This window comes from Erpetoichthys calabaricus, chromosome 4 (assembly GCF_900747795.2).
Source record: "Erpetoichthys calabaricus chromosome 4, fErpCal1.3, whole genome shotgun sequence".
Classification (NCBI taxonomy): domain Eukaryota; kingdom Metazoa; phylum Chordata; class Cladistia; order Polypteriformes; family Polypteridae; genus Erpetoichthys; species Erpetoichthys calabaricus.
The window spans coordinates 54,327,180-54,354,024 of NC_041397.2; the positions used below are offsets into that span (position 1 = coordinate 54,327,180).

At 35.2% G+C, this 26,845-nt stretch overlaps 1 protein-coding gene across 1 annotated transcript; it reads right to left on the reverse strand.

Annotated features, from left to right (window-relative positions):
• Positions 1-1,613: 1,613 nt before the first annotated feature.
• On the reverse strand, positions 1,614-26,472 carry cip2a (cellular inhibitor of PP2A). Its single transcript, XM_028799476.2, has 22 exons — positions 26,345-26,472; positions 25,237-25,339; positions 22,530-22,677; positions 22,137-22,249; positions 21,494-21,588; positions 17,149-17,245; positions 16,142-16,264; positions 15,820-15,965; positions 15,372-15,447; positions 13,832-14,050; positions 12,604-12,763; positions 12,050-12,185; positions 10,563-10,662; positions 10,036-10,154; positions 9,670-9,856; positions 8,356-8,430; positions 7,446-7,556; positions 7,112-7,308; positions 5,249-5,362; positions 3,975-4,057; positions 3,718-3,857; positions 1,614-2,257 (listed from the first exon to the last, which is right to left on the reverse strand). The coding sequence occupies exons 2-22, from the start codon at positions 25,336-25,338 to the stop codon at positions 2,087-2,089; spliced, it is 2,712 nt and encodes a 903-aa protein (XP_028655309.1). The 5' UTR covers position 25,339; positions 26,345-26,472; the 3' UTR covers positions 1,614-2,086.
• Between the last annotated feature and the right edge of the window lie 373 nt (positions 26,473-26,845).

Sequence of the window (26,845 nt, forward strand, 5' to 3'; positions counted from 1 at the left end):
ACATGATTTTTCTTAGATGGTCCTGTCACGTCCACTCTCGCACTCGAAGCATACACACTGCCTGGTCATGTGCCTGCTCTCAAGAGAAACTCACGGAGACCCGGCCACCAACTCTAAGACCATGCCGTGTAAAACAGTTTGCAATGGTGGACGCGGTCGTGCGTCATAACCGAGAAGAATACAGTGGAACCTTGGTTCATGACCATAATTCGTTCCAAAACTCTGGTCGTAAACCGATTTGGTCGTGAACCGAAGCAATTTCTCCCATAGGATTGTATGTAAATACAATTAATCAGTTCCAGACTTTACGAACTGTATGTAAATATATATTTTAAGTTTTTAAGCACAAATATAGTTAATTAAACCATAGAATGCACAGCATAATAGTAAACTAAATGTAAAAACATTGAATGACACTGAGAAAACCTTGAACAACAGAGAAAACTAACACTGCAATAGTTTGCGCTATAGCGCTACCAACCGCTGGCTAAAAACACTTTTTTTTTTTTTTTTTAATGAGTTTTAAGTAAAAGGGAAAAAAATGAACATTTGAAAAAATCCGTAATTTAATAAACCACCAAGAAAAGTAACATTGTAACAATGCACACTACGAACCGATCGCTGTAAACAGAAGTGAAAACAAAATCAAGCCCAGTGCATTCTTTAACTGCCTTCCTACCTTATGAGTCCAGCCCCCTCTCTCTCTGGCGCTGCCTGTGTGTGTGCGCGTGTCTCTCTCTCACGGGCTGCCTGTGTGTGTGTGCGTCTGTCTCTCTCTGGCGCTGCCTCTGTGTGTGTGCGTCTGTCTCTCTCTGGCGCTGCCTCTGTGTGTGCGCGGCTCTCTCTCTCGCGCTGCCTGTGTGTGTGCGCGTGTCTCTCTCTCGCGCTGCCTGTGTGTGTGCGCGGCTCTCTCTCTCTGGCACTGCCTGTGTGCCTCTGTCTCTCTCTGGCACTGCCTGTGTGCCTCTGTCTCTCTCTGGCACTGCCTGTGTGTGTGTGCGGCTCTCTCTCTCGCGCTGCCTGTGTGTGAACTGAGGTTCCACTGAGGTTGACTAATGAAAAGTCAACGTGGCTCAGAGGTGCATGTGGAGTCTAGCAGAGACGAATGTGAATGACGCCCCCTGTTGTGAGTTGCTGCGTCCGAGTTGGTGGGCGTGGCTCTGCGAGTTGTCGTCGTATCCAATGGTAGAGCTGGTGGGCGTGTCTGTCTTGCGTGCTTTCCATGGGTGGCTACTTGTCGGCGGCTTAGTGAATTATATATATAGATTTTTGTTGAGCATGAAATAACAGTGTTTTATGCAATAAAATTTTCCCCACTTCTCTTACAAGTAAATGATGCCAATGAACAGTTTTTTCCTAATAAACTCCAGTTCATGTAAAATAAAGAGTACTATGAACAAGCTATATGTACTGTGCTAGAGGTGCCATGGTACAAAGAGAATGCATAATTTGATTTTAAAACTATCAATAAATAAACATTCAAATAATACTTGCAGAGTCAGTTTATCAAAAACAGAATACATTGTGCTTAAACACAATGCAATGTTAATTCATTATTTTCTCCCCTTCCCCCCCCCGTTTTAAACAGGCAGAACAATGTATGATGGGTTTTTAGGACAGTTTATTAGGACTAACATTACAAACACTTAAAACAAGACACACAAATATAAAAATGGAAGACTGTTAATGAAAATTCCCAAATAAAAACCTCATAAAAAAATTACAAAACAGTTTCAAAACAACATTGTGCCGTATATTTGCCATTTTGCTTTTTATAAATTATAAAGGGAAATCAAAACATATACATTTAAATGTATTGGCTTCTAAAATTTATACTGAGGACACTAACCTTTGTAAATGAAACCTGAGATAATAAAACACAAAACACGTTATTTTATTTGTTTACATTTGCAAAAAAGTATAGACCAAGCAAAACATTTATTTGTATACATAAATATGCTGCTTATTTTCTGCATATGATCGATAAGATACTTGTCTCATTACACAAAAGGTAATATGTAAATAGATTATATTTTACTATATCATAAAAAATCCTTTACAAGTTCTACACTGTAGAATGGTAATTTTACAGACTAAGGTTTACTGAATCAGCCTTCATTTTTCCACTGCTCAGACTGTGGATCATGGCAATCATATGAGAATGTTTATTTAGCTCTTCCTGTTGAGACTTCAGCACGGTTTCTTTTTCTGTCAGTCGTGTTTCTAGCTGAGACTTTTGAATTTCCAAAGATGAAGCCTTTGAAATAAAATGAGAGTAAACAAGAATGAGTTGAAATTTAAATACTACTGCTGCACAAAATAAATGATATACAATATTTCAGTTTGCAAATATCTAAAAAAATATTTAAAAATGTACATATTCTGTAATGAGATTTTTTTTCTCACATTGAAAGGCATAAAATGATGTATTCCTGAAAACAAAATTAAATCTATGAATAAACTAAAATTACTACCAATCAGCAATATGAGTAGCTAGGGTTAAACTAATCAAGCTGTTACAGCAATTGATTCCAAAAAAGTAAAGCTATATAATTTTCATATTTAAACAAACTAAAAGGTAGGAAAATGAAAAGAACAGAAATAGAACTGCAAATAAAATAAAAACCAAAATAATGCTGTTTGAATATTCTTCAGAAAAAAATTCCTGCTAAAGACAAAATATAAGCAACTAACAATGAATAGTTATTGCCCTTTTAAAGTTAAGACATCAGCCATAACATTCTGACAAATTAGGGGGTAGCACAGTCCTGCAGACTTCACCTCTTTAAGGCCCCTAAATGTTTAGTGATGCAGGTGCTGGAGCTACTAGGGATTCTAATGCAAGTTTGTGGCTGACAAAAGATGTAATTTCAGTATTTGCTTGAAAGGGGTTTTCTGTTTCACATCAGAACAGAAACTGGATTATGTGTTGGGGAAAAATCTGAGGAAAAGCCTAATGGAGAAAGAAAGAATGGCTTGAACCAAGCAGGGAAGACATATGCAAGTTGAGTATTTTTGAGGTAATCTGGAGAAAATAAATGGAAGGTCCAGAGTGATGTTTTTTTCTTTTGTATTATTAATTCTTCCTTTACGTGATAATTTTCCATCATTTTAAAAATAAACAAATGTATCTGGATGTTTATGCATCACCCTATGAGCACTCACACTCACCAGAATGCTCTCCATTTATATAAAATATTCAACAATTTAATCTTTGTAACTGTTCATTAATGCATCGTATGCATAATTTCTATTGTAATATTTATGCAAAATATCACATTGCCAAAACTGAATTTGGATATTAACTCACCTGCACTGCATTAATGGTTTTCTGTCATATCTCTTAAAATCACCATTAAATTTATTTTTTAATAGGGAGTTTCATTTCCCAGTCTAAATATATGTACTCAGTTTCTAAGATCTAAATTGCCCCAGCATGACTACATGCTTGGCAATGTCTGTGTGTGACCTACGGCAGACGACGGTTTCATCTGAGGAGTTTTATCATTATACTCCAATTTGTGACAAAAATCAGCTTCATATGTTTGTGATCAGGAAATGTATTAAGTGTGTAAAATTTTTAACAGATGAAAAGTTACTGGTTATGCTATTTATTGATGACTTCAGAGTAACTGCAAGATTTTAATTCATTCTCGTTATATGCAAAAGTGTGAATATCATGAAACTAAGTGCAAAAAGGACCAGCTCTGAACAAACCTTAATACTTAGCTCTTTTCTTGCCAATTCGGTTTTACTTAATTCTTTTCTTAGAATGTCAATCGTTTCTTCCATGTCTTCCTTTTCTTTTTCTTTAATTTCTACATTTCTCTCTAGTTGTACTATTCTCTGTTGTAAACCTTAAACAAAAATAAATTACACAATAAAAATCCCAATTGCTACCGATGATGTTTTCAAATCAAGAGGACTATGGTTTTCAATTAAAAGTTAGATGAGCAATTGGTAGAATCACTTACTTGATATTAGATTATCTTTATCCTGTAATTCTTTTATTACCTCCTTACGCTTCTCTTCCACTTCTGATAACTGTGCTAAGGTTCTGAAAGGACACAAATATACTGTGTTTACAAATGCTGGTGCAAGGATTCTACATCCTGTTATAAAAGACAGAGGTCTCAACATAGTAATGTTCTGCATTAATTAGCAGTCATTAAGAGGAAGTAATCATTCTAATATTACTACTACTTGGGAAGCTTCATTATGAATTTCAGTCTAGAACTACAAAAACAAACCTGTTACAACTTCTGCAAAATTTTGTATGGTATGGCATATTATCAGTATTTTCAATTATAAAAAAGAAAATAAAAAGAAGTTAAAACATAGAATTTTTGGTAGTAATGTGACAGATGCCATTGAAAGTAGAATACACACAATGCTCTTGGCTTTTACTAGTGGATAGCAATGCTGGGAGGGGGTAACACGTTAAAAATAATATGCATTATACAGTAAGATTACTTTTTAAAAATATGTAACATAACACTTCCTTGAAATAAAAATATCTGTGTTGCTTAAACATGTGTGATAGAACAGAAAATTATTGTACTTATTCCAAAAAAAAAATAAAAAATAAAAAAAAAACAAACAAAAAAAAAAACGCATTATTTTGCAGAAGTAATGCTTTTTTCACAAAAGATATTGCCTGCTGGGCTCAGTGCCATTGTGCATGTGTCTACCCTGGGACACAGGGAGCCAGCGATCACTGCAGCAGCACTGGGTGTAAAGCAAGAAGCTGTTAGGCATTAGCTGCCAGAAGACAGGATTCAAAGTGCTTTGTAAGTGCTGTGTCTGCACTCGCCCCTCCGCTGCTCAGGGGGCTGCTTTTATTGCCAGTTTTATGAAAGTTAATGGGTTTAGGACTTAACAAATGTTGGCCAATGACTTGTGCAGTTTTTCATACAAAAGAAGAAAAAATGTAAAGCAAAAGTAATGCACAGTTTATAAAGCATTACATTTATATATATGTTACATACAGTAGTTATTTATTAGTCACTTTATTGTAAGCAATGAGTAATGCAACTAAGTTACTTTTAAAACTAACATTCTCCAACACCAGTAAACAGTGATCAGAATTTTGTAAAATAAGACTTACAAACCATACTCTTTCAAAATTAACCTAAATGCCTCAGATTCTTCTTACGATGAAAGAAAGTGATTATAAAGAAAATGTATGTATTTATAGTAAAATATACCAGTTTTACATGGGTTTATGCATATTATCAAAATTGCTTACTTATCATGTTGAAATTTTAAGTTTTCATTTTGCTTTTTTATCATCTCCGCTTGTTTATTTAAATTATTGTGTGAAGCCTGGAGATCCTTTAGTTGTTTTTCAGTTCCATCATACCTATTTCAACAAAATATTAAATAAACAAATTCAGAGCAGTTTGGCAATTTAAAATAACATTAGGCCCAAAACTAAATTATTTAAATCTTAACAACTATTATTTTGATAGGATACCTAAAGGATAATGAGGAAACAATGGATGGGTAACTGGATAATGCACAGGGAAATAACTTCACAGAAACTACTAGGAAAAGAAAATTCCAAATATTAAAAGTAGTCCTGAAATACAAAATATCACATTTCAAAGTGGTAGATGTCAAACTCCATCCACCCCCCCCCCCCCCCCAAAATAAGGTTCATATATTATATATTTATACATATATATATAAATATAAATATATAATATATATATGAATGGAAGAGAAGGTCTGTGATACGGTTTGCATATTTGCAGCTGGAGATCCACGATGGGAGAAAAAAGAATCACGTATCATAAAATAGTTTTTTTTTTTTTTTTTATTCCTGAGCTTTCAACCCCTATCAGGGGTCTTCATCAGAGGATAATGCTTAGACTTACAAGAATCAAAGGCAATATATAGCAACACATCCAGTGGGGGGGGAGGTGGTGGAGGTGACTAAGTCAGTATGATATTGGGGGGGGGGTTGTATAGTTTATTTATTATGATTCTTGTAAGTCTAAGCATTATCCTCTGATGAAGACCCCTGATAGGGGTTGAAAGCTCAGGAATAAAATTAAAAAAAAAAACATTTTATGATACGTGATTCTTTTTTCTCCCTTCGTGGATCTCCAGCTGTATATGTATGTATATATATATATATATATATATATATATATATGGTTGAAATAGTTTACTGTCAAATAATGCAAAGAGTATGCAACACGTGTTTCACCCTAATTCTGGGCTCATCAGGCGTACACACTCACTGCACCCCCCTCTCGGGGAATTGAACTTCGGACATCAGCGCCAGAGGCAAAGCCTCTAACGTTGCGCCACGGCGTGTGGTTCATTCATTTGACAGCATGTAGATTGGGGTAATTACATTCATATATATATATATATATATATATATATATATATATATATATATATACACACACACACACACACACACACACACACACACATATATATATATATATATGTATGTGTGTGTACATACATATATATATATATATATATATATATATATAACCATTTTATTACAGTAATAGATCAGTAATTACTATTGTTGAGTTAATGTATATAAGGAATGAAAACATACACATATGTTGAAAGAATATTAAAGGCACAATGTTTCAACAACGTCACCTTCATCACACACCATAATGAAGGTCACACTGGTAAAATGCTTCCGCTTTCTTCATGATAAATAATGGATTACTGCATTTTTAAATGTATTTGATAAATGATAAGCCAATGAAGATGCCATGTAGTTTATAATCACGTCAAAATAACTACAAGGTTTCTGAAGAATTACAAAGAGGATCTATTATTTAACATTATCTTAACCCTGAATGGGGGACAGCATTTATATAGAATAATGCATAGCATAAAAAATGTTGCAACACAATATCAGAGTTTAACTATGGTTTCTGCCAAATCTATCATTAAAAAAAAGACTCATTCCCAATACCCCTCCCCACCAAAATGGTATATTATATAAATATACATACACACAAACAAATGTAAACTAAAATTTAAAAATATAAAAAGACAGATGACTGATACAAGTTAAGTGAAAAACATTGTAATGAAACAAAGTTATTACTAGAATAAAATTGCTTACGTATTAGCCAAATCAGAGAATGACATTTTTAAAGATTCATGTTCCTCAGCAACAATTTGCAGTTTCCGGTTATGTTGGTAAAGCCGTTCAATATCATCTTTTGCACGTTCAGACTCCAGCTGCTGATTATTAAGTAGTACAGAAAACTCTTCATTCTTTCTTTCTGCATCCTTCAGAAGACTGGCCAGTTTTCGCACCTGCAGTGACAATGGGAGTATTTTTAATCCATTTTCACAACTTGATTAACAATATCTGTATTTCAAGTGAAAACCTTTACTTGTAAAACAGACTTGATTGTAATAACTGTGAGAAATGTATTACTATATTTTCATACCTCCTCTTCTGCTTGTACCCTTTGACAGCGGTATTGAACTATTAATCGGTCTGACTGAGCAAGTGCTAAAGCTTTTGCTTCCAAAAGATCTTGTAATCGTCCTTCTTCCAACTATAAAACCAACAAAAATCATAAGACTCATTAGAACCCTTTGTCAGATTTTAGGAAAAAAATTAATTAAACTGAGGTCAGTTTTTTTAAAAACCATATGAACTTTGGCTTCTGTATTTACTAATACAAAGTGTTACATATTAGCATAAGAACATACAAATAATACTTTTTTCAAAATAACACAAACTGTAGAATAATTATACTTGCAAATAAATTACAATATCTTTAAATTGTAGTTACTATGTATTTGTTATATGGTTTCATAAAAAAAGTAACACATTTTTAACTATTTCCCTCTCTGTCCAATTCTGACACAAAATTAAAGATTTTCAGGAATAAAATGTAAATATAAAAAATTGTTCTTAAGAATAATGAAACACTTTCAATACAATGTATTTAGCTGGACAGTTCAAAACAAGCACTGACCTATTTACCTCCAGCTACACACAAATATACATCTAGTCTTTTTACATTACAAAAGTACAGAAGCAGCAAGGAATAGACCATAAAAGCCATCTCAGGTCAGGACACCAATCCACACCCACAACACAGAAATTTACATTTACAAATTTACTTAAAATATTCAGGATGACAGAGGAATTAAGACTACTATGGAAAATTCGTATTCTTTCAATCCCCATCTTATATGATATTGCTTATTTTTAAAAATCCTTTTACAAAAAAAAAAATTGCTAAATATTTAAAAAAGAAAAAACCGAAGTACATCTAAATTCCCTCAAAAAGGCATGAAATCAAGTATTGACATAAAAATGGAAAAAAAAAAAAAAAATCAACTTACAGCTAATGCAGAGATTTTCTGCTCATAGACATCTATTATGTCAGAGACCCTTTTATCCTTGATTTGGTCCTTTAACTTAAAATGAAAGTGAAAAAACAAAATTATTCAAAAATAAAATAAACATTAAAATACTTTTATTCTTAAACATCATACAACAAGATTTAACAATGTTAAAGATCAAATTTATATGCAACACAATATTGCCAAATAAAGTTACACAAGAAAAACAATTGTCAAAACCTATGCAAATTATACTAACAGACAAAACCTACTACATTAACACACGCATTATATGCAGATTTCTGTCTGTTAGCCAGTTATATTGTGATGGGCATAATCTGTGTTAACATTTGTTATATGGCGTCTGCTGAAATGTACTTTGAAAGGCATGCAAGTCATAAAATGTACTGCATTTTTCATTCCAAAAAGGGCATTGCAAATGTCACCACAGAGGATTAGAATCCTATACCAAACACCATATACTTTTGGCAACAGACAAAATGACACTGTTATTTATTAAAAGGAAAGTTTAAATAGAAAAAAATACAAGAAAAATAAATGGTGGGCGTATTAAACTCATTTAAGTTCAATACATATATTAATGTCCTCAATAATTTCAAAAAATGACAGCAGGAATAAATTGTGTAACAAATATCATTAAAAGCTACCAAGAGGGCATTAGATTTTGTAACCCCCCAACCTTGAATCATTCATACCCTTCTACTACGTCTCTGTATGAATCTTTATTATTTCCTGTCTTTTATTTATATTTAAAATTTTCCTTATGTTACAGTGTTGGTTGTGTACACCATCTGCTGAAATGATAGAGGTGACAAATGCCTTGAACCTGGTATGTTGTACAGTATATGACACTCTTGATTGTAGGTAGGTACTACAGTTACATTCTGTTATATCAATTAGATAATACTTCTGCACTTAGTTTAAAATGCTAGACCAACAGTTCATAATGTATGAACTGGGACAGTTAGTGTATAATTTTTTTTTTTAATAAATACCTATAGAAAACAGACAGGTTATGCAACATGCCACAGAGTGAGTCAGAAGCAAAAACTTAACTGGCATACAGTATTGTGGTGTAAACTCCAATAACTTAACTTCAACAGCACAGTGTCTTCCTTAGACATAAGATCTAGCTGGGACAATCTGCTAAACTGATTAGTAATTTCTGAAGTAATATAGCAGCTGTATATTACATAATATCTTTAATGGGATAATACATTTATCATTTACACAAAATATTTTAAATTTAAAGATGAGGTTGTTAACTGCATGAAAAAGAAAAAAAAAACCTACCTCAATTCCTGTCTGTAGCTTTTCTATAAGGTTTTGAATATTTGATTTTGGTGGACCGTCAGTACTGTAGGTCTGACAACACTGCTTAGGCATAATGGCCGATGAGTCGTGTAAAGGCTTTCCTCTTACTAAAATATCTGTTGTATGCTTTCTGTAAGAATTGTTTGCAGCAATACTTTCACCAAGCCTAGGGGCAAAAAAATGACAATAATAATAATAAAACTGTAATAACAAATGATACTCCTTTAACCAAGATATATGACATTCATAATCTAATTTTAAAATAACAGATTTCCCTGGAGATGCCTAACATCTCCATAAAAAACACCTGACTGATACAAAACTTAATTTTACATTTTTACATACACCATTGCAGGGAAGTCAGGAAGTGGTGCAGCTTCAAACAGTAACCTCAAGGCAGTTTGAACTCTCTGTCTGTCATCTGATGTTAAAGCAGCCGACAATGGTGTAATGAGGCGCTGATCCTATTAAACAAAAACACCTTTAAGTTGACACAGATTAATAACAAGATCATTTTGACATGTTGTTGACCAAAAAACTAACCAGTAACATCTGATAAGATAAATAAGCAATAATAAAAAGCAAGCACAATTATGTTTATCATCAATACAATGACCATTTAATAAAATGCTATATGTGCTATATTTAGATACAAAAGCCTAAACTGTAATAAATTATAAATACAGACTGTTAAAACCAGTCATTGTATGAAGCAAATAAATGCATTTTAATACTGTAATAATACAAGCAATTATTAATTAGAACTTCTCATTACAAAATTCCATGTGTAAATATTCATAAATAGGAATATGAAGTAAAAAGAAAAAAAGGTCTATACCAAAAAAGTGGAAGACTAAATGGGGTATAGTTACCTGAAGTATTTTATAAAAACTTGTTTCCAAGTTAGGCACCAAATGTTTTATCTTGCTCATTAGATTTAAAGTCTTTAGCACAATATCAGCATCAATTATGCTAATAAAAACAGATAAAAAAAAATAATTATATAAGCATGCAATAGCATTTACATTCCAAAATTAAAATAAATGAAATACAACAAATTAACACTCACTGCTAATTTATAGTTTGACCACTTTTAACAAAAAAATTACATTTTAATTTATAATAACTGTATAAATACTACTACATAGCATTTAGGGACCATCACAATATTAAATTTAGACACAATGATATAATCAAACCATGAAAATGTGTTTCTAATTTTTTTCTTACTAATAAAGGTTGTATAGGTATTATATAATACATTCAGGAATGTTCACAGATGATATTCAGTGAAAGATGTCAGATAATCTAATACTCTTGTGTAAGATAATCACACATTTTTTAGCACAAAAATAAATAAAAAGTGAGAGCAATGTGTTACTGTTGGTTAGCTTTACCTTTAGTACTGTTGCAACAAGAAGGTCCAAGAAAAACAATCTGATATACAAACACCGCATATTCAGTACTTAACTTGTAAAAATACTAGAAAATGACTAAACTTAAGACTGACCAATAATTTATCTTTATCTAAAAATTGTGGCAAGGAAAATGTTATATTTTCTGTAACTTACAGTCTCGTATCTTTTTATATCGCTTTTTTATACCCATTCTGCCTAACAAAGTACAGAATGTATAGTTTCCTAGGTCTCATTTATAAAACTCTGTGTGGGTTAAAGCTTGAAAATATGCATTCCCCAAAAAACAGGAAAATGCGTACATCAAAATAAGAGAATGTTGAGAATGTGTTTAGAGTGTGTGCTTGAGTGGTCCTTACAATGGCTCAGTGTCCAGTCTACAGCAGGTTCCTGACTAGCTTCCGATGCTGCCAGGATAGGCTCTGGCCTACCATGATGCTTAATTTTGTCATAATGATTTGAGAATATTATGTTTAAGACTTCACATTTACATATGTTACACTTTTTGCCAAATATCTGCCTATATCTCAATATAACCCTGCTCTTCAGAAGTGGCCATTTTTAAAATATTCATAAATTCATCAAACTTAGTATCATCTGCACTGTTAAGAAGCTTGCTCGTTACAAAATATAAGAAAATAATTTGTATGAATTCAAAAAGGCAGTAGCACCAGAGCTACTTTGAACAGAACCTTACTTTTGACCTCAGCTAACTGTGAATAAGTTACCAAGAACATAACAGAGTGAGAACAAAGAATTAGTTATGGCGGGTTGTGAAAGTGAAACCTTAAGACTACAAAGACATTGCATTATCTTGGTGTGCCATAAAGTAAGGACTTTACTTAGTCCTAGTTTAATAGTTAGTTTAATAAAAAAATACCTTTCATTGCATTGCAAAATATATAGTCTTTTTTTTCAATTCATAGAAAACAAAACAAACTTACCCAAAGACAGAAAAATAACTCCCAAAGTCAATTTCCATGGAATTACTAGAAAACTGATATTCTAATATTGACACACACATGTTTGCAGTAATTCGTTTAGCAATATTCATTTTAAATGATTCATCATCAGTAAGAAGTGGATAAAGTAAATTAAGGAAATAATCACAACATAAACTGTATTATATGCCACCACATTCTACATTACCAAATAAATATTTCATATGGTAATCAAATCTCCATTTTAAATTACTACATTTAAAGAGGACAACAAGTGTGTTTAATCCCACCATGTTTACTCCTGTGAAAATCCTGCAGTCTAATAATATTATCATAGTAACACATGAAGCTTAGCTGTAAAATGGCAGCATTAAAGCTTTAACTGACTGATTAAAAACTATATATGTATTAAAAAATATATACACACAAAATGTATATTTGGGTTGAAAGTATATGCTAAAGTTTACAATTTATTTTGACACTGGATAAGGAACTGCTCATTTCTATTATATCTTTAGCTCTGAAAAATATATGAATAAGCTTTGAGAAAAGGATATCAAGTAAAATATCAATAGCTCTGACAGTTCTTGCACATTTCTTTTTTGCAGAAGAATCATGTGGTGGCTGAACTGGTACCTGCAGGAGCTCCAGAAGAATAGGCAGCAAAAAATCAACAAAAGGCAGCAGTGAACTTGAAAGTGTTGAATCAATTGCTTCCTAGACAAAGATTAAGGATATTTATATTATATATGCACATACAAGCAGAGAACTGGTCAGTTTCTCATACTGAACAGCTAGAGGAAGAATTTTAGAAGTTGAGAGTTAATTGAGCAGACTAAGAGACTGACAACTTTTAAGAACTAAGAAAAAAAAATACATACTTATGCTAAAATATTCTTACACAATTAAACCAGTACTGTTAAAGTTATTTTATTGTTAAGTGTCTATAAAACACTTTAAGTCTGCAATAAGTTTTATGTTTGAGCATATAGAATGGCAAAAAAAAAAGTTTGTGATCCCTGCATTTACTTAATTGAAAATGTGATGTAATTATCTTTATACATTTTTCATGCATTATTCACCATACTAATGCAATATCAGCTCTACCAAGAGAAAATATATGTGAACTTTAAAAGGTAATAGGCTAAATTAGGGAGTAATTTGTAATCTAAAGGATTAGAGTATTTTACAAAACAAGGTCAAAGTTTGAGAATCACCCTCTACTTCTTTTCGGTGGATAACATTTCTTTATTAATATGATCAACATTAGACAGCACTTAATAGCAGGAAACAAAACCCCTGAGTGAACCCACCCCACCTCCATGCTGGGTACAGTCAGAAAGCAGAGATGGCAGGAATTATTAGAATAGATTCACTATATGCAGCAAGTACTGAAAAAATGCATGCACTGTACTTATTTAAAGTGAAATTACGAAGATTCCCTAATGAATTTCTAATGCCTTTGAAAATGGAGTCTCAGCATTGAGTGGACTAATATAAAAGACACCCAGACCACAGATTACACAGAAAACAGTAATAAACACTTTTCAGAAAGAACAGACCTGGAGAAGACTCCAAGGGTACGTACTTAAAAAAAGGAGTACCTAAAAAAGAATTATTAATGTCTTGTAGAATTAGATCTACCTTGATGTTCAGAAACATGATTTGAACTTAAAAAAAAAATCAAACTTAGCAGATATCAGAATTGAATGTGTATAGTATGTTACAGACCTACAAATGGCAAGATCGTGATCAAAACGTGTCTTGTATGAAAATCTACTATACCAGCAACAGTTCCTTGATAAGTTCCAGAGCAAGCAAGCAGGAATTCTGATGGTCATCTTGGCTACACCAGTGCAGAAGTGAAATGACAGGCTCAATAACTTTTCCATTGCTACCTTTTTTGCAATCATTTGCAGCAAAAATGCGAGTTGCGAATATAGTCTTGCAAAGAATCTTACACAGGTTTCCATCCAAACAAAAAGCAATAAGGAGCTGGAGAACCTAAAAAATAAAATCAGTTTCATAGTCATTGCTTCTACAAAATGGTTTAAAAAGATTATGCTACCTGCTCAGCACAAAACACATTCAATGTTAAATGCCATCCTATGTATCTCAAAAACTCTTCTCCTTTTTATGTCAGTAATACCTTTGTAAATTGAATGTTAACATGATCTTTTGTTAGAAATAGTTAAATACTTCAGTATGTTGTATTATGCTCTGTTTTTACATTAAAAATTATAAGAATGATACCACCAATGTATGACTTCTAATGTAGGATTTTATAAGAACACAATGGGGTAAATAGTGAGATGTTAACTTAGCAAATATATCTTTGGACCACTAAACTTTGTATTGCCTGTTTTGACAACAAACAATAAGTCTTATTTTTGTTTTGAAATATGCCGGCAAGAATCCCTTTAAGTTAACAAAAATATTTACGAGAACAGAATGAAACAGCAACCTTTCTTAAATGTAATGTTGACCATCGATGCACTATTAATAGCATGGTAAACTATTGAGCCCTTTATCAAATATTTAAAATAAAAAAAAATAATAATTTAAATATAAATTTCAAAGCAGATATTAAAGCAATGAACATGTTCAATGGCCATATTATAACAAGCCCACTTGTCATGGGTGAACAACTCTACAATTACATCAAAAAGTCAACTAATACTGATGCTATTTATAAATCTCTAAATTATATTATGGCTGTACCTTTACATTACTTTTTTGGCAATACCTTTTGAATTGAACCCATGCTCCCCCAAAATAGCACCAATAGATTAAAACCACTTTTATAGATTTATAGATAGATTTAACCACTCATTTCACAGATTCCTCACAAATATCAACGGAGGAATGGGGGGACACAAGCACTGATATGCTTACTAAATGAGTAAAATGGCTCAGGACAAAGCAAAGAAAACAAACTCAAATTACATTTATGTTGTACTCCGATATATCCATCCATCCATTATTCAACCTGCTATATCCTAACTACAGGGTCACGGGGGTCTTCTGGAGCCAATCCCAGCCAACACAGGGCGCAAGGCAGGAAACAAACCCCAGGCAGGGCGCCAGCCCACCACAGGGCGCGCACACACACACACCAAGGACACACTAAGGACAATTTAGAATCGCCAGTGCACCTAACCTGCATGCCTTTGGACTGTGGGAGGAAACCCACACAGACATGGGGAGAACATACAAACTCCACGCAGGGAGAACCCGGGTCTCCTAACTGCAAGGCTGCAGCGCTACCCACTGCACCACCCCATTCTGATCAAATAATTTTTTTTCAAATGTTATATAAGTTGACCTTTTCTGCAGAATCAGGATCCTTTCCATGTAACAGGCCCAACACTTGGGAGAGGCACAAACTAAAATGTTCATATCTACAAAAAAAGAAAAGAGGTTACATAATTTTCCCCCAAAAATGCAGTTAACAACATCTTAGTAAAAAAATAAATTAAAATGAATAACAAATTAAATTTTATTTTCTTGTGTCAGTTTAACTTTTCTTTTACAACAGAATTCAGTGTATGAAATATATTATCACAGCTAATAAAAACAAAATCAGCCATAAATGGGTTTTGTTTCTTTGATATTTAAAGCAGATGAAAACAATGTTTTATCTGTCCAGTTTCTGAAACTACCTTTTTTGTTTCAGGGTTGTGTGGACCCATACACAGAGGGAAAAGTACAAACTGAATTTCATCAGTCTTTAAAAACTGTAGGTTAAATATTATGACACTGAACATATTTACCTGGAAAGATAATCTGCAATTTTGGGATTTTTGAGAAGATCCACCAAGAGATCAACTGCATATTTTCGTGTTAACGTGCCATCCCCATTTACAATAATGTTAAAAATCAATTGAAATGTTTGATGGATGTTTTTTCCATGAAAGATCTGAAACCAAAACAAACACATTAGAGCCAAAAAAAAAAGGCTTTGCAAAATGTAAATCTGTCAATTCTAAATAAAGAAAATAAGGAAAATGTCTATTTTAAAATTATAGACATGTTTTTAAAATCTATTTTAAAAACAATATATCATTATTCAAGAATATACTGTACAATGCTTACCTTTTCACCAACCTCTTCATTAAAAGTAAGGCTTGTTAGTATAGAAAGGGCAAACACAACAACTGTCAAGCTATTATGTGCCAGAAAAGTGATAAGTGTTCGATAGAAACTTTTTACATTGCTCTGCAAAAATATAAAAAACAAATCAAAATAAAGGAAACCTCAACACAGATTTGAATTTGAAAACAGCACTGTATAATTTTGCATTGCTTTAATGATTTTTCTCAAGATAGCTCTGTAGTAACTAAAAAATGGCAATGGAACACAACACAGATTTACACAATTACAACAGAAAACAAATAAAAGTAAATGAAAGTGGTGGGCAACAAAGAACAGCATTACAGCATTAATTATTGTTAACTTTACTCTTTAACAGTTAATTATAATTAATGTATTGTAAAATAAGTAAATTCTAGCTTGATGCTAGTATTTCAGTATGGTGAGGGAAAAAGTCACCCTGAATGCATACTGTATATTTCTAATTTCTCATTAAGTTAACAATTTATACAATTCAGCATTATTACAGATTTTGACAGTACTAACTTAAAATAGCCCTCTTACATTAAATATAAAACTCACTAAATTTACCAAATGCCATTAACAATGGCTTCCTGTGCAGTTGGTCAAAAATGATTTAATATCCCCAAGAAAAAGCACACAAAAAATGTGAGGTACTGAAAAAAACAATTTACTTGGAGAACACAGATAGCATTTGGTTTCCTTTTCACAACTAACCCTATAATATTTTACCTGACTTATAAACCAAATAAAACCAGATTACCAATTGATCTACTGTAATTTTTTTAAAATGCATACTTTTTTCAATCAAATAAAACATCTCGTAATATAAAGAGTATTCAAACTGTTGAAAATATATAAAACTGATTACAGCTAAGTATTAAAACACACAAATAGGAAATGCTTTACATGATTTATTTTAAAACATAAAACATAAATGAACACAAATGATTATGATGTTTTGTTATCCGAGACAATGATATTCTTACCAAAGACTTGATGTATGCTTGAACTGAAAGATTATGCCTACAGAGGTTTGCCATTAGTCCAAGACAAGGTATCATTAGATCTTCATCAGGTGTCTGTCTACAGTGCAAAGAAATGGAACAACTGTGTTCATAGGTGCTTTTCTCCCTGACGTTTGCAGGTACTTAAGACAGTTGCAGGGTGTTTATAAACATACTCTACATAAACCGAATCATGTTAAACCCATAACCATAATGAAGAAACACCATAACAGAATACACATAAACCAAAGACCTCAACTAGTACAAATAATAAATAATATTCAATACCAATACATTACCACCAAATATATAAAGCCAACAATCATCACTTACCAGGACAATCTTTAACAATCAAAACAGACTTTGCAAGCAGACTCTAGAAACATCAAATTAGTTGCTCCTTTTCTGTTACACTAATCCATTGAATGAATTGAGTATGTTCCCTTCAGAAAATCTAATAAGTGTCTGTGTGTCTGCCCAGTTGTTATGGTTCTGTCATTCAAGAGGGCTGCTTTTACGAATCCCATACCAAATGGCATATAACACAGACATATGCACTGCAAACGTTAACACTGAGGTCTATGTTAATTACTTAGATTTCAACCAGTCTTAGATGGGCAAACACAGCTAGTAAAATTATACTTGATGAGGTAGAACCATGTTAATCAAAGCAGTTACATGGCATGATTAAGAACATCCATCTAAAAGTAATGAATTCCATTTTATAATATATAACTTTGTAACATATTTACTTTTTTGTACGTAATGAGTAATGAAGTACTTTTAAAACTACTGTAACTCAAACCAAGCATCTACTTTGATAGTTTTGTCTTTATGTAAAGTATCCTTGCTGATTTGCACTTTAGATTCAGTCATTTTCTAAACATTTAAGAACATACAAGTTTCTCTTGTACAGTTTATAAACTGTTCTGATTTCTGTGAATTACCTTTTAATCTACTGTATATGAAGAAAACAGTGTGCTATGAACTGGGGATGATCCTGTGCTGCTCTGTTCTTAGTACATATTTACTGTAACAAGACTAACTGGACATGGCTGCAACTGACCAAGACCAAGACTACATGCAGTTGCAGTGTGCTTTTTGGAGTTTGCATATTAACTTAGACTGCCTCATGAGCAGGTTAAAATGACTTAGTAGAGGGGGCAATGTTACAAAATGAATTCTACACACATTAGACAGGCTGCTACAGACATGAAGATGCAATTCTATGGCATATAAAAAATATGGAAACCACATTTTATATTTATGTTTGGACTGTAGTGTAGTACAGAATCAAATGCATTTCCCTCAAAGTCATTAAAAAAAAAAAAAAACCCACACACACAACACAAACAATTCGCGAAAATATTTTTCTTCTTGGTCCTCCTCTCAATGATTGGCAAATTTTACATGATTTCTTTATGTACTGATTGGTTCCCTCTCAGAGTTTTAATTACTATGATTTATGCACATTAGATCAGACAGCTTGTCATCCCTTCAAAGTCAGATTGGGAGATGCTGGTATGCCATGGTGAAAAATGGAATAATGCCAGTAAAACGTACTAGTGCGTAACAGTCCACTTCAAGTCCTAATCTTCAATAAAAAGACAAGAGTTGGTATACATAATTAAGAAATTGCTCAAATGCGATGTTCAAAAAGTATGCCTTGAAAGATGCGCCCAGTTTCTTCCATGTTGTATTACTCTGGAGTGTCATAGAGATATCTGTATGGGTGTTCCAAGCTCTGATAGGAGATCTCACACAATATGCATTATACAGAGCTTGAAATCAAAATATATTACACAAAGGAGTGTGCTAAATCTGCGTCATTACAGCAGTGGACAAGAGACACACTTTTTCTACTGTATGTTGACGCTTTGGTATTGAAAAAAAATGTAACATTATTGGCTTGTTTTTCCTGGGATAAACATAACATTAAGGAGGTTAAATGTACTTGAGATTTAAGAACAGTTTCACATAAGTACTATATAAATAGATTGAAACAAATCATGGACATTTTTTTAAGAATTAGAACATCAGTCATGTAACCACTTAACTTTTGTTCGCTATAACTTTCTTCTTTCAAAACCTTTAAACTTTTTAATAGCGCATACCTCAAACCTTGCTGACCTGGAATCAGTCTAGTCACTATTCACTACACTTTCTCACTTTCTGGGACTGGAAAAAGTGGTGTTCTACTCAGCCTATTTAGCACCATAACCCACAAGGATAAGCAGAATAGAAAATCGAGGGCGACAGGTTTGTATCAAGCAAAGGGCATAGATTTTAACGGCTGCATCCCTACTCAGGTATTCTGAATGCTCTTAAAATAAATAAAGCTTTCGCCTCTTTGATACAATTTACCAGTAGCTTAACCTCCAAGGCTGAGGAACATTCAACTCCAACTGTGACTCCTCAATTTATGGTAACACCAACTACAACTCAGTCTAATGAAAAATAGAAGAATCAAATATATTTACTACTAGCCGTCCCTGTGGCTCCGCCCACGTAGTTGTGAAACAGGACAGTGAGGAGGGCCCTGCCCGGCTCCCTACTCCTGACGTCACGCTTCCTCTTCCCCTCAGCCCACAGCCTCTGTCTCGGATTAGCACAAAAATATCACTCTGGCAAGCAAACTGATACAGCAATGAAAGAAGTCAAAAAATCAATTGGAATTTTCAAGCAAATTATAGAAAAAAAACAAAAAAAAAAACAATCTCTTAAGTAGTTCTCTCATTCGCTAGCTAAGCGGAGGTAAGGTACATGCCCCAAGGTTGGTGCGTGAGTGAGGAGGTCCCTGCAATGCTTTTGGTTTACAAACACTGTAACATTAAAACACAAGAATAAACTTACAAAATTAAAAAAGAACCTGTATTTGTATAAAAAAAGTCTAGAAGAAAAAAATAGTTTAATCAAATGAGCATATGTGCAATCAGAAAATGTAACACATTATATTACAATTTACATTTAGTTAGAGTCGGCACATTTTTACTGAATCCGAATCCAGTAACCCAATAATTGCTTCCAATTCCAACTCCATGGCCCTGTTAACCACTGTAAATAACTACCATGTCAGAAAACCTAAATTGATTTGTAGAACAGTTTCTGTTCATAAATAGAAAAATGGACACAAACTCCACAGAAATATATACAAACTGTACTGAGGGTAACTACATGTTTTAGTCATTGCCGAGTGTCCTTGGAACATTATTAATGAGGTACAAGAATATTCACTCATAACTAAAACAATATAGAGAAGGCACATGTTTTAAACAAGTTGCAAAAATGATTGCTGAGCTTTGCAGTGATTAGTATTATGAATATTCATTGCTATACAATGGGCTTTTCTCTTGTTAAGATTAAATATTTTCTATATGCAGTGTACAGGTATAAACAGCTTGCTAAAATTTAAGAAATGTTTTGTCAGCTTATGTGCTATTAAACAAGACTGCACTAAAGTAGGCACCATTCCAGCTTTATACTTTTAGTCAGTAAAATGTAAAAATGTACGGAACTAATGGAGCTTTCCAGTTATACGTGAATAATAATTTATAAATTAGTTATTTAAGCAGTGTGACCAATGGGACGCCTCTCCCTTGTATGGACCGGGGGAGCAGGCCTGGTAAGGACAGAACCTTCCCCGGAACGCTAGATGGCAGCCCCCCTGGGTTGCAGCAGTGCCTAGGACTGCCGCAGTGCTTCATGGGAGTTGGAGTTTGGTGCAGCCCTGTTGGGAAGCGTGGGCGCCGCCAGGGAATGCTGTAGCTGCTGCTTAGCCCTACAGTGCAGCTCTTCCGCTACACCCAGGAGTGCTGCCGGAAATACGTCATCAAGCACCTGGAACACTTCCGGGGGGTGTGTTATAAAAGGAGCCAGCAGACACTACTCCAGGAGGAGGAAGACGAAGCTTGGAGCAAGAATGAGAAAAGAAGGAAGACTTATAGTATTGTGCTGTTCTTGTGCTGGACTCTGTTGAGCTTGTGGGAATGGGAATGGGGAAAGCGTTGCCCACAAGGTATAAAAGAAAATAAAAGCCCTGTGTACTTTGAACTTGTGTCCTACATCTGTCTGTGTCAGGGCTGGCCTTTACAGCAGTAACAGCCATTAGCAATGTAATGGCTATATTAAAAATCATATATAATGGTACCTTGATTAAATAATAAAAAAACATGTTTCTATCAAAGGCATAATAAACTTCTGGGTGATTCCAAAATTTTGAATGCTAGTGTACAGTATATACTGTATGTGTTGGACTGATTTGGAGAAGCAAATTTTAACAATACAAATATGAAGTGTATTATATACAATATCACAATCTGCTACTTACATGTGTTGCATCAAAAATGTTAGAAGATCATCAACATTAGCATTTGAATGAGACACTCGTGCATTGTATGTAATTTTCTGTAAAAGGTGAAGACTCTGTTGAAGAAATAAAGCATGCAAGCTAAAAGAAAAGTTTGTAATACAAACTTGCTGTATCATCCTATTATCGATCAATGCTGAGAATGTTAACTACTGAAACTACATCACATACTCCTCAAATTTTAAATAACTATCATTTTAAAATGTCATAGCATTCTACATTAATGTATTGACAGTTTACAGTTCTTGCATTTTTTCCTCTGGCTCTCCAGGGTATTATTTAAAATGTTTGGCTGTCTGTATTCAACTCATTAAAATTACAATAAAACTTGTATTCTATTGTCCTTTAATCTTTGGATAAAGACCATCTTCTTTAAAATTGACTACATAAATACTAAAAAAAAATACAGTTTAAAAAGTGGTGTAGTCAGAATTGCTGCATCTGGAGAAATTTCAAGAGTCAGCTTTCTGATAACATGATCATGAAACTGTGAGGAATTGTTTTTCTTAGCTTAACTTTAATTAAACTGAAGTGGAAACAATATAAAAGATAATGTAATATTTCAAAACAAACACTTTTACTTTAAAGGGAAAATAAGCAATACCTGCAACACAACTTGTGCTTTAGGAGTAGAACTGTTGGAGTGAACTGCAGAGGCAAGCGCACTAATAAGATTGCAGCTATTTAGTAGAGTATCTCTAGTTTCATCATCTGAAACTAAATTTGGAAAGTAAAAAACACACATTTTAAAACCATATAATGGACAAATAGTATGACATTGTTTACATATCACAGAAATTATAAACATTTAAATGAGAGTAGATCTGGTTATTACTAGAGAAAACTAAGATTAAACAGCAAAATAGGTTCAGAAAAACAGCATTTTTTTTAGCACATATGTATTATTCCTGTGAAAACATATTATAGAAATTTACATTTGATTTTTAATAACATTATGAAATAGGTTTACATTGAAAGGTTTTTATCCAATAAGTACCTAAATGTGAGAGCAGGCCAGTAATCTGAAGAGTCAGGGAAGTATTGCTGTTTGGGTCAGCAACAAGCTCAACAAGATTGGTCAAACATTCATTAGGCAAGACTTGGTTGGATGCAAAGAGTTTTGAGGACTTGAACCCAGATATGACCTAAACAAAAATTAAAACTATATTAAAAACAAGTTACTACATTGAAGATCATAACATAACTGAGTTGGAAAAATAACTAAATGAATGTATAGCAACTTAAATAAGGTTAGCACATTTCATACCATTTAACTTTACATTTAGTAAAAGAAATTGTTATGTATTGCATGACACTGGAGCAACCATGTCCCGAGGGAGGTGGGGGACATCGAGTCCGAATGGGCCATGTTCCGTGCCTCTATTGTTGAGGCGGCTGACCGGAGCTGTGGCCGTAAGGTGGTCGGTGCCTGTCGTGGCGGCAATCCCCGAACCCGTTGGTGGACACCGGTGGTGAAGGATGCCGTCAAGCTGAAGAAGGAGTCCTACAGGACCCTTTTGTCCTGTGGGACCCTGGAGGCAGCTGATAGGTACCGGCAGGCCAAGCGGAATGCGGCTTTGGTGGTTGCTGAGGCAAAAACTCGGGCGTGGGAGGAGTTTGGGGAGGCCATGGAGAACGACTTTCGGACGGCTTCGAGGAGATTCTGGTCCACCATCCGGCGTCTCAGGAAAGGGAAGCAGTGCAGTGTCAACACTGTATATGGTGGGGATGGTGCGCTGCTGACCTCGACTCGGGACGTCGTGGGTCGGTGGGGGGAGTACTTCGAAGACCTCCTCAATCCCATTAACATGCCTTCCAATGAGGAAGCAGAGCCTGGGGACTCAGAGGTGGGCTCCCCCATCTCTGGGACTGAGGTCACCGAGGTGGTCAAAAAACTCCTTGGTGGCAGGGCCCCGGGGGTGGATGAGATACGCCCGGAGTTCCTCAAGGCTCTGGATGTTGTAGGACTGTCTTGGTTGACACGCCTCTGCAACATCGCATGGACATCAGGGACAGTGCCTCTGGATTGGCAGACTGGGGTGGTGGTCCCCCTCTTTAAGAAGGGGGACCGGAGGGTGTGTTCCAACTACAGAGGGATCACACTCCTCAGCCTCCCTGGAAAAGTTTATTCAGGGGTCCTGGAGAGGAGGGTCCGTCGGATAGTCGAGCCTCGGATTCAGGAGGAACAGTGTGGTTTTCGTCCTGGTCGCGGAACAGTGGACCAGCTCTATACCCTTAGCAGGGTCCTGGAGGGTGCATGGGAGTTTGCCCAACCAGTCTACATGTGTTTTGTGGACTTGGAAAAGGCATTCGACCGTGTCCCTCGGGGAATCCTGTGGGGGGTACTCCGAGAGTATGGGGTACCGGCTCCCCTGATAAGGGCTGTTCGGTCCCTGTACGATCGGTGCCAGAGCTTGGTCCGCATTGCCGGCAGTAAGTCGAACCCGTTTCCAGTGAGAGTTGGACTCCGCCAGGGCTGCCCTTTGTCACCGATTCTGTTCATAACTTTTATGGACAGAATTTCTAGGCGCAGCCAGGGCGTTGAGGGGGTCCGGTTTGGTGGGCTCAGGATTGGGTCACTGCTTTTTGCAGATGATGTTGTCCTGTTTGCTTCATCAGGCCGTGATCTTCAGCTCTCTCTGGATCGGTTCGCAGCCGAGTGTGAAGCGGCTGGAATGAGAATCAGCACCTCCAAATCCGAGACCATGGTCCTCAGCCGGAAAAGGGTGGAGTGCCCTCTCAGGGTTGGTAGCGAGATCCTGCTTCAAGTGGAGGAGTTCAAGTATCTCGGGATCTTGTTCACGAGTGAGGGAAGAATGGAGCGTGAGATCGACAGGCGGATCGGTGCGGCATCCGCAGTAATGCGGGCGCTGCATCGGTCTGTCGTGGTGAAAAAGGAGCTGAGCCGCAAGGCGAAGCTCTCAATTTACCAGTCGATCTATGTTCCTACCCTCACCTATGGTCATGAACTATGGGTAGTGACCGAAAGAACGAGATCGCGAATACAAGCGGCTGAAATGAGTTTCCTCCGCAGGGTGTCTGGGCTTTCCCTTAAAGATAGGGTGAGAAGCTCAGTCATCCGGGAGGGGCTCAGAGTAGAGCCACTGCTCCTCCGCATCGAGAGGAGTCAGATGAGGTGGCTCGGGCATCTGATCAGGATGCCTCCTGGACGCCTCCCTGGGCACGTCCAACCGGGAGGAGGCCCCGGGGAAGACCCAGGACACGCTGGAGGGACTATGTCTCTCGACTGGCCTGGGAACGCCTTGGGATTCTCCCGGAAGAGCTAGAAGAAGTGGCCGGGGAGAGGGAAGTCTGGGCATCTCTGCTCAAGCTGCTGCCCCCGCGACCCGACCTCGGATAAGCGGGAGACAATGGATGGATGGATGGAGCAACCTACTGAGAAGAAAATATATAACCTGTTAACAACATAGAATTTTTCAACTGTTTTAATTTTAATTAAAATAAATATGTGCATAATTTTGATGTTATTTATCTGGCTTAAAAAATGATCAGTTGTGTGCAAAATGTTGACTATACTATAAAACACTGATGGAAGAATTTGACAATAGTAGCTGGCACATTTTCTCCTCATTAGTTGGATAGTGCCAAAAACATCTGTGAAATAAACCTAATGACTTAGTGTGTAATCTTTGATAAGTAAACATCTCATTAAATTGAAATAGTAAAAGAAAACATTTACTTACATCAAGATGCTTCTGCAGTTGTGATGCATTTTGTACAGTCTTGCTGTTTTTATACTGATTGATAGCAAGCAACAAAGACTTCAGACTTGAAGCTGTATCCATGCTGAAAAAATGAAAACAGCATTTTATCCATTACAATGTGTGCATTCTTAATGCTCTGCTTAAGTAAACTATCATAGCTTTTAGAATGCATTGTGTACATTCTGCAAGCTTAAAAGCACACAACAATGCTTCAAGCTCTATTAAAATGCTTGAAAATATAGGCCAGCTGCTTTGAACCTGGGGTGCATGAAGTTAAGTTGCAGAAGAAGCCAAATCAATGAAATATCCTCTAAAGCTGAAATATTTGAAAGAACATAGAAAGAAAAAAAAAACAGTGATAATAAACACAAAGAAATGAGTAATCGTGTCAAAAGTGCACGATGATTAAAAACAATACTGTTAAAACTACTGACAATGGGCCAACTGATTCAGACTACAGGATGAACATTGGAGCAAGTGCTGTTTCTGTACGAAATATCCACTATATACCTGAATAATCTCCTGGTCAACAAAAAAACCTTATGGTTAGGCGTTCACGTTACTCTTTTGCTAAAATATTGAATGCTGTATACTACAACAATCAACTTAAATATAGCCGCCTCATTAAAATCAAGACTAAAACATACAAGTATCTTGCTTAAAGAAGTCTATATACATAGTTCTATGCACTCGCCATAGGATCGGATATCAAATAATGATCTGCTCATTAAAAATAAAAATGATCACTTTCCAGAACGGACAGAGGAATAATTATTACCATAACAAATGGTCTTCTTCCATGCATTCAATAGAACACCTTCTAGCAGATTTTTAATAATTACAACACAAATATAAAATACCACATATTCCTTTTCCGAAGTATAAATACACCGTGACACTTTTTTTTACTTTTTCTCCCAATCTACGACAATGAAGATTTAAGGTAAAGTTACAGTTGGCCTTTCTGAAACAGAACTGCTTCCATAAATAGAATTCAGGGGTTTTATTCGATGTTCTCACGCACGCAATAATTCTACAAATACAAACTAGGAAAAGAAAAATTCCTTTTGATGTTGTACACATGTACCTGTAAGTAAAAGAAGACAACTGCCACAACCGTTCAGAACATTACAAGCTTTCGCGACAGGGCTGTTTTCAAATTTCCCCTCGCGTATACCGCCGTACGTGTGACGTCAAGACGTTTAGCGCGTCCCTGTCCAAGTAGGACGGACCTTCTGTCCCTGTGTACGCATGCCTTATAAGAGAGCTGGGCTCGTCGAGAAGTTGACATTTTGAATCTGTTCACTTAAGATTAGAGGTTAAGGCGTGTTTTCTAGTTAAGAGAATAAAGAAACATCTTTTCACTCAAAGAAGCTTTCCTGTGTGTCATTTTGCGAAGGCGAGTTCGAAGAGCTACCGCCATCTGAAGTTGTGTTACCTGCTTGCGGTTTACGTTGCTTGGGTGGACTACAGTTCTAGCACCTAACTTAAGAAGCAGAGGGAATCTTGTTGTCGTTTGAGCAGGGTGAGGTTATAATTCAAACAGAACAACCAGGTATTATTGTTAGTGTTTACTGTCCAACAAGGG

Coding starts and splice junctions, on each gene's coding strand:
- cip2a (XM_028799476.2), bottom strand. CDS start 25,338: ATGGATACAGCTTCAAGTCTGAAGTCTTTGTTGCTTGCTATCAATCAG. Junction 8,431..9,669: donor AGCTACAGACAGGAATTGAG/GTAGGTTTTTTT, acceptor TTTCATTTTAAG/TTAAAGGACCAAATCAAGGA. Junction 7,309..7,445: donor GGGTACAAGCAGAAGAGGAG/GTATGAAAATAT, acceptor TTGTCACTGCAG/GTGCGAAAACTGGCCAGTCT.